This window comes from Agelaius tricolor, unplaced genomic scaffold (genome assembly GCF_023055355.1).
Source record: "Agelaius tricolor isolate 1412-34295 unplaced genomic scaffold, bAgeTri1.0.p SCAF_15, whole genome shotgun sequence".
Taxonomy (NCBI): Eukaryota; Metazoa; Chordata; class Aves; order Passeriformes; family Icteridae; genus Agelaius; species Agelaius tricolor.
The window spans coordinates 15,045,065-15,061,183 of NW_027269275.1; the positions used below are offsets into that span (position 1 = coordinate 15,045,065).

At 52.5% G+C, this 16,119-nt stretch overlaps 2 protein-coding genes across 3 annotated transcripts; both read left to right on the plus strand.

The window, feature by feature from the left end:
* Positions 1-7,525, plus strand: LOC139596385 (mucin-1-like). Of its 2 annotated transcripts, none has more exons than XM_071440642.1 (3): positions 1-438; positions 3,154-3,276; positions 3,930-7,525. In XM_071440642.1, the coding sequence occupies exons 2-3, from the start codon at positions 3,257-3,259 to the stop codon at positions 5,017-5,019; spliced, it is 1,110 nt and encodes a 369-aa protein (XP_071296743.1). In that variant the 5' UTR covers positions 1-438; positions 3,154-3,256; the 3' UTR covers positions 5,020-7,525. The 2 variants fall into 2 exon arrangements, with proteins under 2 accessions (XP_071296743.1, XP_071296742.1); XM_071440641.1 differs by having other exon boundaries at positions 8-438; positions 3,154-3,301.
* Positions 7,526-7,662: 137 nt separating this feature from the next.
* Positions 7,663-13,834, plus strand: LOC139596387 (C-C motif chemokine 5-like). The gene is made up of 3 exons (XM_071440647.1): positions 7,663-12,737; positions 13,049-13,160; positions 13,512-13,834. Exons 1-3 carry the CDS (start codon positions 12,671-12,673, stop codon positions 13,615-13,617), a joined length of 285 nt encoding a protein of 94 aa, XP_071296748.1. The 5' UTR covers positions 7,663-12,670; the 3' UTR covers positions 13,618-13,834.
* Positions 13,835-16,119: the final 2,285 nt, after the last annotated feature.

Sequence of the window (16,119 nt, forward strand, 5' to 3'; positions counted from 1 at the left end):
CTAAGGACAGTGATGCTTTGGTGGGAGAGGAGGAGGGAGCAGCCGACCACTGCAAGTCCCTGCCTGAATAATTTGCCAAGCAGTCTGGGCTGCTGTGTGTGCGATGGGAAAAGCTGGTGTGAGTACATCTGGGGAATTCCAGGAGCCATCCCGCGCCACAGCGCCGCTATTCCCTGCCCTCTCCCTGTTCCCTCCTCCTCCTGGCGTCACCCCTGGACACGTGAATAACAACTAAAGCTCTGTCTCGGGGCTTCACAATCCCGAATGAGCGGCAGCGTCTGTGTTGCTCCGGGGGATGCAATAAGCAGCCGGCAGTGGGAAATACAGCCGGGAATCCCTGCCTGCCTGCCTTTCCTCCTGCCGACCACGGGAACATGAAGACTGCCTGTCTCCAGATGCTGCTGTGGGCCCTGTGCCTGGTGGTGACCCTGGCTGGAGGTGAGACACAGCTCCGCTCGTCCCCAGCCTGCCCGGGGACAGCCAGGCTGGGGGGATGGCCATGGGGCCGGGAAGGGGGCCGTGGCACTGGATCAGGCTGTAGGGAGGGATGCAGGGGATCTCAGGGCAGGATCGGGCTGGGTTTGGGAAGCGGTGCGTGTGGGGGAAGCCAATAAATGGCCGCAATCCTGGCAGCAGGGACATCCGAGAGCCCCGAGATGGCTTCTGTCACACCGGAGGGCAGATGGGGAGAGCGGCGGAGACACTTCCCGATAACCTGTGTTAGGAAAAAAACACAATGTGCTTCTCGTCCCCCTTTTTTCACGTGCTGGGGACGTGGCAGGAAGGCTGCAGCCTGGCCGAGGGTGGGTGGGGGTCTGAGGAGACGACACCGTGTGCTGCAGGTGCCGGTGCTGCCGTCCCTGTGAGGCAGGGGGGTGTCACTGTCACTGTTGTCACACACTGCAGTGTGTGTGTGTGTGTGTGTGTTTGTGTGTGTGTGTGCGAGGGGAGCCTCTCCTGCCCTCAGGACAGAGATCCCTGCGGGCTGTGTGTGAGGGGAGCCTCTCCTGCCCTCAGGACAGAGATCCCTGCGGGCTGTGTGTGAGGGGAGCCGCTCTCCTGTTCGGACAGAGATCTCTGCGGGCTCCGGGCCGTGCTGGGCCGGCTCTGCCGGGGCCGGGCTCGCTGCCGTGGCTGTGGCACCGGTCAGTGCTCGCCACCCTTCGGCAGGGCCATGCTGGGCTGTCCCGCAGGCTCCCAGCACCGCAGGCAAGGCTGGACTGTGCCCGGCGCCGAGGGGTGATTATTCCCAAAGAGCCCCTGAAATCCGTGTCCTGCTGCCAGCAGACGGGAGCAGTGAGGATGGCACGGGCAGCAGGGGATGGAGCTCCTCCCTCCGCACACCTCCGGGCAGGTTCTGCAGCGCTGGCCCGAGAAAGGTGGACAGCAGGGACACCAGGCAGGGGCACCAGGCAGGGACAGCAGGCAGCTTACCCTGCCCTGGGACCCCCCTGCCTGCCTGGCACTGCCTGACTCTGCTGACCCTGTCCCCCAAATGAGGAAACAGTGCTGGCCCTGCTCAAGGCCTGGGTGGAGCTCCCTGGAGGAGCTCCTTTGGAGGAACTGTGCTGAAAATTAGGTGCCAATGGTTCCTTAAGAGCAGAGGTCCTGGGCGGAGAAACTCCCAGATCCTTTTGGCAAAGAGTCAGATGCAGCTCAGAGAAGTGGGGTGTGTGCCCCAGAGGAAGGCTCCATGCTCCTGTGGCACCCCTCTGTCCTGGGAAGGTGCTTTCCAAGCTCCTCCACTCTGGGAGAAACCTACCAGCAGCTCAGCCAAATGGAAACCGTTTGCATTGGTGCCAATAATTGTAAAATCAGTTCAGGGTTCTCAAAGGAGCAGATTTGGTTCTCTAAGGAACAGGGGCTGCTCCCCACCATGCACGGGACGGTGTGGCCCGCTTGTCACTGTGCCTGTTTTGTTGAACCGTGCTCTGGAAGTGGAGGCCACCAGCTGAATATCCTCTGGCCAATGAGAGCTGATTGGCAAGTCAGCCACCCTGAATTCCCAGCAGGGAATTCTTGACCCTAAAATGCCACAGAATACATTATTGTGTGAAAAAAGAGTTTTGCTTTAACTTGACTTGACTGAGAGGTGGAAATGGGCTTCTGTAGAGGGGCCACAGGAGGGTTTGCTTGGGATTTCTTTGCAATCATTTCCCCAGTAAATTATTCAAATGATTCAGAGTGCTCTTGCATTGATGCTCATTCTTGTACTTGGTACCTGGATCATTCCTAACTGAACTGCATAAAATTTGCCACATTCCCTTGGGAATCAGGGGCAGCATTTTGTAAGAGACAGCCTGATTGAAACCAGATGCCAGTTCCTTTCTTTACAGAGGCTCCAGATAAATCAGGGATTGTTTTTGTAAATCCTGCCCCCAGGGATGTCAGGAACAAGTTGTCAGGATGTGTTGTGCAAGTGCCTGTTTTGTGAGGCTGGAGGTGGATGCAGGCATGAATGGCCCCAGTGGTGTGACTGCCCTTGCCCCTTGAAGGGGTCAAGAAGGGGTTTATTTTTACACATTGCAAACTGAAAACTGTATTTTCTGGTGGAGTTGAAAAGATGTGTTTGGGAAGCTGGGCTGCTGAGATACCTGTGGGAGTGAAGCATCATTCCCAAAAAGTTCTTGCCCTGCACCCTTTCTCTGAGCCCAGGTGATGCTCAGAGACCGTGGGAGCAGAGAGGCAGGATGCTCACCTGGAGGGGAGGTCCTGCAGGAGGAAGAGATAAGACTGATAAGGAGAGAGCAGAGCACCCTGCCCGCTGGTGAGGGTTGCTGCAGGTCTTTGGGGGATGAAGAAATTTATTTTCTGGGTATTGTGCTGAGACCAGTCCTCCTGGTAGCCACAGGGGAAGGAACTGCAGGTCCAGGGCCTTGCACTTCCTACAGGACAAGCTGAAATGCTGTCCCACAGTCTTCACAGTGCTTTTTCCCCCTCAGTTTTATGGGTATCTTATTGCATGTATGGGGACTACAAGCAAATTTGGCTTTGTGTTCATCAGGATTTATCTTCATCTCAGTTCAGCAGGGATTGGAAACTTTTGTGGCAAGCTTTGGACTCTTCCCTGGAGAAGGGAGAAATGAAACAGTGCTGGTTTATAGAGGCCCTGATAAAAAGCTAACACTTAATGAAGTGAAATTTTTATTTCAGGGCAACCCAGAGCACATGTGAGGTGTTCAAACATGTGCGTAGAAGTGTCAAAGAAGTTTATACCAGAGAGGCTGATCAGGAGGTACTACGAGCTCGACTCCACATGCAGACAGAATGCTGCATGTAAGTGCTGCCCAGAATGCACCATGTAAGTGCTGCCCCACTTCCAAGTGGGATCAGGGTTAAATGGGTGGGGAAAGGGACTGAGGGACATACTGGGCAGGACAGGGCAGAGGAATGGCAGGGGGGGAGAGCTCAAGTGTTCCTCTGAAAGCAGATATTTTGTCTGAAGACAGAGTCAGACTTGTGAGCTTGTCTGGAAATGAGAAAAGCTCCATTTCTTTCCTTTGGGATAATTGCTGTTTTGTGCTTATGCTGTGGTTTATGCACCATTGACACCATTTTATTGCAGCCCAGGGGGTGGCTCCAAAGTGAAGCTGCTGGGTTGACCTTGGGAAGTCTCACAATACCCAGTAAACCTGAAAGTTTTTCCTTTATGTTTGTGTGCCCCAGGGCAGCTGGTGCCTGTGCAGCTTTCTGTGTCCAAGCAGGACAATGCTTTTGAAAGTGAAAAACTTATTAGGGGAAAACCCTTCATCCATGAGTCATGTTCAGCTGATGCTCATTCAGTCAGATATCAGAGGAACCTGCCTGCCTTTCCTGAAATGAATCATCCAAACAACACTTGGTGTTTGTATCTACACACCTTCCCCACAGCTCTGATCACCTGAACCCGTGTTTTCTTTATTCATTGAGTGATCCCTTTATATTTTCAGATTTGTTACTATGAAGGATAAGGAGATTTGTGTAGATTCAAATGAAAGCTGGGTGAAGGAGATCAAAGACAAACTGAAAAGGAAAGATGCCACAGTGATGCCACCACGTGATGTCACCTCAGCAGAAGAGCCCGGCAGCATTGAGAGACACGTTGGTCTTCCAGAACTGCCTCCATCTCAAGCCACTGCTCCAGCTGGTTTCTTCCAAGGGGCTGGAACAACTCTCAGGGAGAGAGTACATGCTCCTGCTGCCACCACAGAGGTGCCCAGCAAGCCCCCCCCGGGCAGGCAGGAGCCCCCCCAGCTCCCTGCAGGATCCAGCCCCGTGACACAGGAGGAGGCTGTGCACCCTGGGGTCACTCCAGAAGCCAAGGGAGAGCCCTCAAGTTCTCCTGCATCTTCAGCAACTGTGGCAGCAGGCCTGGGCTCCAGGCAGCCCAGCCCACGCCCCACTGGTCAGCACACAGCTTCTCCTAAGTCCAATTCAGACCTGATGGCTGCTGCCAGAGGATCAATCCAACCTGTACTTGCTACCAATGGATCCCTGGACCCTACAGGAGCCAGAGCCAACACACCAGACACTGCTTCCAGCAGTTCTGGGTCAGATCTCCCCTCCAACTGGGACAGTATGAGGACCACAACAGTCACAGAGACAGCACCACAAACGACTTCAGTGTCTACTCTGAGCTCCACCACTGCCACAGACAAAGCTGCTTCTGTCCATACCAACAGGGCTGTTGGTCCCTCTGCAGGGACAACAGCACTTGCTCATTCATTGCCTGTAGGGAAGCAAGAGCCTTCAAACACAGGAGTTTTTACTCACCAGGCACTATCAAGCCAAGCCAGAGTGCAGATGATCACAGTCAAGCCAAACAATCTGCCCCTGCCCACCTTCCTGTCAAAATCTCAAATGCACTTTGTCACCCCAGTTTCTGTGGTATGTGGACTGATGGTTAGCAGTGTTGCTCTTGTATGGTTGTATCTGAAATTTGGAGTCAAACCAGAAGAAACATCAAGAGAAATGGTGCAGGGCTTGCTCTACCAGCAGGCAGGACATCAAGACAATGTCTATCCAATGGAAGTAATATGAATGCTTCATGGCATGGACATTTCTGGTCCCAACTGTGTATGAGTGTTGCTCCAGAAAAGCTGTTCATGCTCAACTGGTGACCAGTAGGAAGCAAGCCTGGGAATAAAAATCACAAAGAAAACTGATTTTTTGGTAGAGCAGAATGCCCAATAATACATCTACTTCATCATTGACCAGTCACAGTGTTTGGAAATAAAGGAGACCCTTCTTTTCTACTGGCACTGTTCCATACAAAGTCTGTGGCTGTTCTCTTGCTGTTGCTGGCTCTTTGCCAGCTGATTTTCCAAGTCACTCTTGGGAATTGTTCTGAGGTTCATCATGGCCCAGGCAAGAAGCCACTCACCCACCCACACTGCTGGACTTGGGCTCACCCACCTGGAGCACCAAACCCACACAATTTGCACTTAAACTCTCTGCTGCTTCTTTCTTTGCACTTCAGGTCTCTGCTCTGTCAGGCCAAGACTGGAGCTGGTGGCCAGCTGGGTGCTGGCTCTCCCTGGGCTGATGGAATTTACTCTCATCATTTTCTCTTGCTAGAGGCACGAGGGGTAGCCCAGCTTTTCAGAAACAGTTGACCAACACTGCATCTGATCAGGGGAATGAAGGTCAGATTTTCTATTCAGAGAAGCTGGCAATCCACACTCTGTCTCCTCCTTGAAATCAAGCCCTTCCTTTTAGCAGCTCTGGGTATTTCTTCTTGCAGATGAATTCTGAGAGCTGGTTCTTGGCAAATCAATGCAATAAATCCCTTCTGCCAGCTGATGCACCTTGTGCCCAGCTGCATCCATCACCAGGGCAGGAAAATGCTGATGAATCTTCACAAATAGGAGAAATCAAGAAGCCACCCAATAATTTTGCTATTCCTGTGTTATCATTGGAACATTTTTGCTCTTCTCTGCAAGCACAAAACCCAGGAAATGTGGAGCTAAAGGCAATTCTGGATGTAGTCATGAAAAAATTACCACAGCAGACATTCTTTTGATCCCATTTTCTCTCTAGAAATAAGCACATTTGCTGATCCACAAAAAAAAAAAAAAAAAAAAAAAAAAAAAAAAAAAAAAAAAAAAAAAAAAAAAAAAGAAGCACAAAATGCCTGTTCATGGTCCTATGCTTCAGCCACATTTCAGTTTTTCCATTTTGGATAGCACTGATCACCAGGCTATGAAAGCACTGTTAAAGAACCAGGCTTTTTTAAACCCCAAATTGATTTTAACACATCCTGACAGTGCTGTACATAAGTCTTATGTTTTATCCGTGGTCAAGTCTTGAAAGCCCTTATTAAATTTTGACTCCAGGATGAATTCTGCTGGAGTGTGCAAAGGTCTTCATGACATGATGCTTTGTTAGTAGATACATATCAAGGGTCAGATCCCAACCAACCTCAGGGGATTAGATCCCTAAGTACAAATATGCATGCAGAAAATAAAAGCAAGATCAGCAAGGAAAAAGCAAGAAAATAACAAGCAAGATGATCAAAAATGATGGGCCAGCTGTAAAGCAGATCTTGAGGAGTGTGGCCTGTTAGATCTGTCAGATTGCATGTTCAGGGCATCCCTCCTGCCCTGCAGGGGGAGAGGACACACCACAGCTGTGCTTGCTGTCTGCCATCACACATCCCTCACTTCTGCAGTTTGTTGGCTTGAGGGATTCCTCTCCTTTGCAAGCACAGGATGCAATCAGATCTATTTCAACGATTAATTTGGAGTGAAATCCTTCCTTGTGCAGCAGCTCAGCCATCGAACCCTGGCTGGGGTTGATTTTCCTGGGGGGTAAATCTGGCCCTGCCAGTGCCACATCCCTGTGCACCCCACCTGTGCACAGCTGGAGCTCGTGAGATGATGTGCTGTGGCATTATTTTTATATGAAACACTAGAAATGTTATTTTTGTAAAAAAGGTTTTATAGCTTTTTGAATGTATGTAATGTCCTGTCTGAGGTGCTTGGAGTCGAGACCTTTGTGGCAGCCCTGGCAAACACTGTGCCTTGTCTGTTTTGTTGCTGGTCTGAGATGGCCTGAGCATGTCCATGGGGGCTGGAGCACTGCCCAGGCCCTTCAGCAAGCAGAGTGGGCACTTGTGTGCTGCATGTGAAGGGCTGGGGAGATGGATGTGCACCACCAGACCACTTGGAGCCCCCCAGTCCTTGGCAGCACCCTGCTCCCAGCTGCTGTGATCCCTCTGCAACTCACCAGGAGCAGCTGCTCCTCCAGGCTGGCCCTGTCCTTGTGCACTCCCTGCCCCTCTCCTGTCCCTTGGCTGCCTGCAGGCAGGGTGCTGGCACTCTCACAGGGGACAGGGGGACACTGCTGCTCCTCTCTGCAGTCTGGGAGGGAGGGAGGATGGAGCCTGTGGGTGTCACCCATTTCTGGGGGTTAAAGTACCACTTGCTGTAGAGCAGAGTGACTGTTAAAGCTACAGTTTGTTTGTATATTGAGTGTGTGCATGAGATATGAGCTGTACATTTTTATAGAAATAAAAGTAATAAAGTCATTATGTTAAAAACTTTCACCCTCAGGAGATTGAGCCTTGGGCTGGGTTTCCAAGCCTGGTCCCTGCAGAGATGAACACCTATGATTGAGCACTGTGGAAAGCATCCCAGCATCACCAAGAGATGGCAGAGCTGGCACAGCTGGATGTGGCCAGGCTATTGCTCCATCTGCTTTAGGGTTTGATCTTGCAGATATCTGCAGGAAATATATTTCCTCACAGGGAGTTTGTCTCCCATCTTACTAAGGCAATAGAGAAAACTGGGCTTTGGCATTGTTTAAGCAAAGCTAAAGTCAAGCAGCAGCTCAGAGACAACAAACACCATGCTCCAAGTCTGTTCTGTAAGGAGGCAAGAGGGCAAGGGCTGAGACAGGACCTCTCCCACCCAGCCAGGGCTTGGGCTGCCCTTGTGTGCTGCTCTGGTGCTGGAGAGCTGGGAAGAGCAGCTCAATGCAAGAGTGAGTTCTCAGGGGTTTGCCCGGAGTGGGGAGCTGTGAGGAGCAGGAGGGATGAGCACCTCCCCTACATTTCAGGAGCTCTCATCCCAACCATCTCTCAGCCCTGTGCCCTTCCAGGTAGATGCAGAAGTCAATGAAAATTTCCTGCAGCTGAGTCACCAGGCCAGGAAGGTAATTTGGGGATAATGAAACTCTAAAGAAATGAAAGCACTTTTGTTTTTTCAATTTCATTTCCCCTCTCCTGTGGACAGAGCAGGAGGAAGGAGGGGGTGATGCAATCCAGCCAGGCCTGACAGGATGAATCATTTCCAGTCATTTCCCCCAGTCAGAGCTGGCCCCAGCAGGGCTCTTGGGGCTGCTTCTCTGGAGATTTTGGGTGCCCATGGGCTGTGGGTGGCACACACCCCCTGGCTTTGCTGGTGTTGGTGTCTGGCTGTGCAGGGAAGGCCCTTGTGCCAAGGGTGTCCCTCCACACCCCTTCCCCTGGAGCTCCACGGGTACCTCAGGGGTGGAGGTTGCTCCAGGGGATAAATAATGCCACGTCTGTTCTGCTCAGGGGGATGAGAGGTGCATTCTGCACCTGGTGTGAAAGGTGCATGTCCTGCCTTGATGCTTCCCCACAGCCCCCAGGAGAAGGATCCATGGTCATGAAGGGCTCTCTCAGCCCTTACTAACCCTCATGTTTCATTTCCAGCTCCACAACATCTCCACCATGTCATTAGCAGCTGTTTAGATTGACCTTGTGAGAAGGAGAAATCCCTGGGTCTCCTCACAGGTTCAGTGTCCCCACAGGATCCATCAAACATCAGGCCTTGAGGGCACTAATTGGCCATAATCATCCTGACCAGCCTCATCCGTGGGTGGCTTCACCCCCACAACACCTCCCAGTCCTCTGCCCAAGCCTCAGGAGCCCCATCTAACTCAGGTTTGAGTCCCTGCTGTGCTGTGAGTGCTGCTCTGATGTCCTGGCTCTGATCAGCCCCTTGCACAGCCCTTGGGGCTCTGCTGGAGGTACCTGGGCTGGATGGAGCTCTGTCCCTGTCCCCATGTCCTGTTACTGCTGAGAAAATTCCCCCGAATGGATTCTGGATTTGGTTCCTGACCTTGGTGTGCCTGGGGCCACTGCTGGAGGCTCTGAGCCCCGTGCTCAGACGCTGGGAGCTGTCACCTGCCTGTGCTGGGGCCACCCTTGGCTGCTGGCTTGTCCCTCCCTCTGCTCCCTGCAGGCTGGACCTGCCAGGGACACACCTCTGCCATCATCTCCTCCAAACTCTGACTATTCCCAGGGCAGTGTCAGGTGAAGAAGAGAAGGTGCCACCTCCATCCTCTGTGGTTTGGGCTGGGATTGATCACAGGCCTCAGCGTAGTTTCTTTCCTGTGAAATGTTGCACAAGAGCTCTCGTGCTTGTGCAGCCTCTGGTGCCAGCAGCACCTTCACCTTCACCCTGCTGGCTCAGCAAGGCAGGACAAACAGGGTGAACAGCCATGGCCCTGCTGGGCTTTGTGTTTGCTTGATCTCCCCTTTTATGAGAATTGTGTCCCTGTTGTGTCACTGCAAGGGCTGCTCTTGTTGCTGGAGTCCCCCTGGGTACCACAGAGGTTGTTGGGACCTCTTTGGTGACTGTCACAGGTGATGGAGGAAGGTTCATTTCTTGAGCCTCCAGAATTCACTCTGGAATTCTGCCACAAACCAAATAATTTAAAAAAGAAGAAGACAGATATAAGTGAGGTCACCCTCCAAGGAGGGATGTGATGTCACCTTGCTGACTCTGACCATAACCCCACAAAAACACACTTTCATTACAACATCAGGTCCCTTAACGTGTCTTGTTCATCACATTCATTAACTGCATTTATTTTTCTGATTGCTGGGGTTTTATTCTAATCAAACACTAAGGAGCAGATAAATTCATAACTTGTTCTAGTGCCATCTTGAAATTATCAGGGCTAACTCTGTTCAGAATTAAATCACTAAAAATTAGACTTGGAATTGCTTCCATGTCCTATTTTTTTTCTGTTATCTCAGCTTTGCTTTAAAAGCTGAGCTGAAGCATCTGTGATGCTTGCTTAAACTCTAGGAGCTCTAAAAGGAGCCTGAAGTTCTCATTAAGCATCATTTTCCCTGATTGCTACTCCACACAGAAGCTTCTCCAGTGCAGAGTCTCCCTCACACCCCTTCACTTAACCCTGAGGTAGTGGTTTGATATTGTTGGATAGAAATGCAGAAATATCTCATTTTTAGTGTGTTTGAGGAAGCTGACATCAGAACTATTATCTCATCTTCCTTAGCCAGATAAGGCCACTTCCAGTTTCTGCTGCAGGTGCATTGACCCCTGCCTGTTCCTGGCTGTGTTTGTGAGGGTTTCCTGCATGCTCACAGGGAGTTTCTGCTCTATCCCCCTGCCTGTGGAGGAGCCTGCCCAGTGAGTTAGTGCAGGCAGAGCCTGGGCAAGGGCTCCTGGAAGGCACAGAGCCTTCCTGCAGCCTCTGTGTCTCGTGACTCCAGGCAGAGCTTCCTGCACAGGAAGATCTCAGACCAACGACTCACAGCACTTGGTGCTCCCCAGTGTCCGTCTGTAGGAAGCAGCCTTTGGAAGATTCTTATTTTTGTAATTTTAGAGTCTTTCCAGGCTGTAGGACTTGCCAGGGCTGTTCCTGGAATCACAGGGATTTTGGGAAGGAAGAAGAGAATCACATTTGGTTTGTGATTGTGTCCTGAGTCTATCAGGGCTTCTCCATGGAGAGCGTGGAGGGAGCACCCCAAAGAAATGTGAAGGAGCTTTGCAGGCAGAAAGGGTTTAAAGAAGCCAGACAAGGATGTCTCATCTTGTAAATGGAAAAATTCCAAAGTGACTGAGTAGAACAGAAGAAAACAGGGGAAACTTATTCCAAACCCTCCCACTGTCTCCTTGGGGACAAGTTTCAGCCCCTGGGTGATGCCTCTTGTTCCTGCCTTGCAGCCCAGCTGCTCTTGCAGGGCCTCCCCAAGTGCAGGATGTCTGTGGTGGTTTTCCAGCACAGCTGGGAGGGCTCAGTCACCCACTGAGACCCCAAACCCAGCTTGGGGCTGCTCTGCCCAACTCCTCTGTCCCCTCACTGGCAAAGGCTGCATCTGATGTGTCCCCTCTGCCTCCCTCCTCCTGCAGAAAAACAAGATTCTGTTTATTTTTTAGGTAAACAAGCACATTCTTCAGAGTCTGCTCAAGACAAAGAAAAACTTGGGGAGAGCAGAGGGGCTTTCCAACACTTAACAATTAATGCCTACACACCAGCCTTTCCCTTTCCAAAGTGAAAAAAAAGAGAAACATCAAAAGTTCTTCAGGGAGCTGTGAATCATCTGGTTTCCCCAGACATGAATTCAAATCCTGAGAAAAGGGAAGCAGAGCATCCTAAGCCAGGTCTTTGTCCAGAAAAAGAAACACAGACCTGCAGGAGCTTCTGAAGGTCCATCTAGAGCAGTGGATCTTGAGTCTCCATTGGCAGGAAATGTGTCTGATGAAGCTGGGCTTGGGGAGAACGGAGCATGACCAGAGCAGTTCTCAGCACTGGGTGTTTTTTCTCCCAACTATTTTAAAAGCCATCCAGGGATGACAGTCCCAGGCACAATGTCCTGCTCCAAGGAGTGGCTGGGGGGTGCCAGTGTGAAGAAGGGCTTGAGGTGGCCCCTTGAGTACCTCACAGGGAGTGAGGGAGGACTGTGGTGCCAGGGGATCTGCATGGGACCCCCCTGCATCCACCTGGAGTCTGGTTAAAAAGAGGGAAAGGTGAAAAAAGCTGAGCATGAGCTGAGCATGCCTGGCAAGGACCTACAGAGGGGCTCCTTGGACCTTCAGAAGGTCTGAAGAAAGGGGAGCCCAGCACAAGGGGGGACAGCTGTCCCCCAGGCTAACACAGAGGGGCTGTCCCCTTTCAGCAGCTCCCTGCAGGGGCTGGGATCCCTCAAGGCTGTGGAGGGAGGAAGATGATGGAAACACACCCCAAACCTTTGAACAGTGAGTTTTCCATCCATTCCCCTCAGCCTGGTGCTGACTCCTGCCCTGCCCTGGGCTAAGCCAGCCCTGCCCACAAGGAAAGGCTCAGCTGCGCTCCCTTCTCTTTCCCCCCTCCCTGCCAGTTATAAACAGGGATTTCTGGTGGAAACTCGGGTTCTTCTCCATAGTACCAATATGGAATGTGAGACAATTGCTGCCAGTATTTGCCAACTCGCCCCTTTCAGGCCACAGAGGGCTGGTGGCAGCAGTCACTGTGTTCTGTTTAATGCGTTCCAGGATTCACAAGTCATCCAGGCGTCTCCAGCACATTTGTGTTGGCTCTGGGCTGAGTGACCTTGCATGGAACACCAAGTTTTGTATTTCCTATGGCTATGAATCCCCTCTCTGAGGGCCCAGGAGCTCTTGAGCTTACATCTGCAGAGAGGAGGATTTCACTTCCTTCATGACTTTCCCTGTGTGGGTGAAGACAGAAGCTGACACAATTTATTTAGCCTTCCAGGTAATGTCTGTCTGCAATCCCAGTGACCCCATGTGACATGGAAATCCCCACGGGCAAAGAAGCTGCAGCTTTTCCTTGAATTGGCTTCAAATTCTTTGGAGGAGAACTGGGGAGGAGTAGAGAGGATAAATTGCAGCAGCTCCTCGCCTGAGCTCAGTTGAGCTCTCCCAAGGAGGCAGAGCAGCATCCTGCAAGGAAGAGCCCTCCCAGAGCCACCATGCTCACTGCAAGGCCAGTCCTGCTGCTCGCTGGCCTCCTCACCTTCTCACTGTGCTCCCATGCAGGTAAAGCCCCTGGTGGGCCACTCTGCTGCCTGGGACTCAGGGCTGTCCCACTGGGGTGGTCAAGCAGGGCAGAGCGGCACCTCCAGGGGTGCAGGGAGGGATGGACCCCGCTCCTGGGGCTGGGTGGCTTTGGCAGAGCTGCTGCAGGGCTGGGTGAGCACCCCCCTGCCCCAGGAGGGCACCTGGGGCTCCTCATGGCAGCATTTGCAGAGCCTGGGGGATGTTGTGTCCATCAGCCCTGTGCTGGGGGAAGGTGCTGAGGGCAGGTTGCCTCAGAGCCAGCCTCACTTGTGCCTCTTTGTTTTCTGCAGCCCCCTACACTCCAGCCGAGTGCTGCTTTGGCTACATCAAGGGCGTCCTGCGGCTGGACGTCCTCCTGGGCTTCAACTTCACTACCAGGGAATGCTATTTCCCAGCAATTGTGTAAGTGCTGGCAGCTTCTCTACTGCTGTGCTGCCTCCTGGGCTGCCACAGGCTCAGTTCATCTGTTCCATGTGGGGACAGGACAGGGACTGGTCTGTGTAAGCTCCGTGATGTTCCAGCGTGAGGAGGGGAGGTTGTGACTGTCTGGGCACTTCTGCAGCTCCTGAGGGCTCTGCAGGAGCTCCAGAGGTGCTGGGCTGCAGGATGAGCTGCTTGTAGGACACCAAGAACCCAGGGGCAGGCACAGGGACAAAGGGAAAGGAGAAAGGGTGCAGGGCAGGGAGGATGGTGTGTGCACAAGTGGAATCACAGCTGTCATTCCTCACAAAGCTTCACCTTTCACCTTGGCAGGTTTGACACCAAGAAAGGAGCCAAGATCTGTGCAAACCCTGAGGATAAGTGGGTGAAGAGAGCAGTTAAAGAGCTTCTAAAGAGGAAAGAACTTCGTGCCCCGTGATGTGGAGTGGGTGCCCTGGTTCAGGCTCCCCAACATCTGCTGGGAAGGAAGGTTTGCATCCCCTCTCAGAAGGGGTTAAGGATGTTCAGCTCCTGGGAGAGGGCACCAGAGCCCTGAGCTGCACCCACAGCTGGGCATCAGCTCCTGGAATGCTGCTGGCCCAGCCTGCACCTGCCTGCTGCTCACAGTCACAAAATAAAGTTTATTTCATGTGGTATTGGAGAGTGGTGTCCTTTCTTCTCCCAGCCCCACAACTGTGCTGCTGCCAGCAGCTGGGGCTGGCTCTTCCCACAGGGTCTCAGGGCAGGAAGGGAGGGGATGGATGGGATTTCAAGGGGACCCTAAAGGGGCTGGAGACTCCTCTGAGGGTTTTTAGGTGCTAGACTGCCACCAGTTTCAGGCTTAGGGGTTTCAGCCTGCCCCATTTGCTGTCCTGTGGAGGAGCACAGCCTGTCTGCCACATGTGCCCAGGCCTGTGGTGTCTCTGCTGGGCTGCAGAGGAAGGGTTTCCCTGCAGAGCTCCCTGGGCAGGAGGGACAGACAGGAGAGGCTGAATCACACGAGGGATTCCTGCAATGTCCCCCTGCCAGGGGCCATGGAGAGCTCAGCAGTGATCCCTGCCAGGGCTGTGGAGGGGGAGCAGAAGTGGAAAAGCAGGAGTTAAAGACAGTTTAATAAATAAAGCAGAACTGGCATACAAGCCAAGCAAAATAAGGGATTAATTCTCTCCTTCTCATGGGGGGGCAGGGGTCCAGCCATGGGGAGCAGAGCTCCCTCACGTGTAACTGAGCTCCCTCAGGGGAAGACAAATTCTGCAAATCTGAATGTCCCCCCTACTTCCTCTTCTTTTTCCTGTAACAATCCAACAAGGGGGAAAAAAAAGGAGAACCAACCAAAAAAAGAAACCTACCGAAAAAATTCCACCAAGTGATAAAGAAACCATCACTTGCAGTAGCCCAGATGATGCTCAGGCAGCCCCTTGCTGCCAGCACTCACAGCTCCTGGGGAAGGGGATTTTGGCTGCAGCAGCAGCTCCAGGGATGCTTTCACAGCAGAGCTGGGGGGTGACCCTGACACGCTGCAGGTCTGGAACCTGGGGTGCCACAGCCACCAAGGAGGTGGAGAACTCTGGGTGCACCAGGAGAGGCTCCAGCCTGCAGAAGCCTCTTGAACTGCTGAAACTGCTGCCTTTCCACGGCTGAGTCCTCAGCCGTGGAGTCTCTGTTTGCTGGGGCTTGGTGCCCTCTCCTGACAGGGGCTGGGATGCAGAACAGACCCCAGGGCTCTGGGCGGGGCAGGTCCGGCCGCACACCGGCATCAACAGTTCATGTTCTCTGTTAAAGTATTAACTTTTGTGATTGTCCCCTCAAAACCCAAAGCATTTTATGAGCCAGAGAATATTTCCCACCTCTATGATGCCTTTTTTTTTTTTTTTGGTCCATGTCTATCCATTTCAATTTCTAAAGCAGGGGTTTTGCTCAGTCAGAAAATTTGTACTCAATTATTAATTATAGTGAGGTTGGACACCCATAAAATCCTCTGCAGAGTCTGTACCCCCTCTTCTCTCCACTTGCCTTTGCATTTGCACCTGGGCAGAGGCTGTGCCACTGCTGGGGATGGCTCAGGAGTGTGCTAGGAATGGCCCAGGAGCTGCAGAGGAGCCTGGAGAAGACTAAAGCCAGACCCAAAGGTCCCCTGCTGGGGCAGGGAGGGAGGCCCAGTCCTCCAGAGCCTTGTGGGGCCTTTCCAGGCCTTCAAACATCCAACATGGACTGACTTCCTCCAGGAAGAACAGATAGTGGAGGCATCTACTGATGCTTCCTCTGGAGAGAGGAATAAATAGGGAAAGCAGGAGCAACTGTGTGTGCCTCAGACACACCTGGAAAGGGAGCTGGCACATGAGGTTTTCTGAGTCAGGAGATGCTGGGTTGGAAAAAGTCATGAGCTCAGTTCTCCCTTAATTACAGCTGTGTGCTTTTAACCAGTGCCTGGGAGCTGGTGTGAGCCTGGGGCTGCTGGCCCCAAGGGTTTGTGCACTGGGGAGGTGGGCAGGGAGGGCAGGAGAGCCTGGGGGTGATGCACAGCCCACAGAAGAGCGCTCTGGCTGCTGTGGGCCAGGCATTTTCTCCCTGCAGAGCCCTGTCTGGGGACAGCGGCACCAGAACCCAGTGGGGCTGTGCCCAGCTCTCTGTGTGGCCACCCTGCCCCATGCAAGGCCAGCAGACCCCATGTCCTGCAGACCATTTCTTCTAAACCAGCATTTTAACCACATTAGATCTGTTTCCTTCTCCTTTCTCCTTTCAGAGAAGTCTTGCAGAGATGAAATAATCTCCAAATAAACCCATTTCCACCTTACTTCCCCTCTGAGAAGCCTTGGATTGATTCCCTCATCTCACTCAGCATCATCCTGTGCTGGCTCCCATCAGGACCTCTGTTTTCAGTTCCTCGAAGCTCCCTTGCCACGTCACGGCTCTTCCATCAAATGCAGAACTGCTCCTCAGA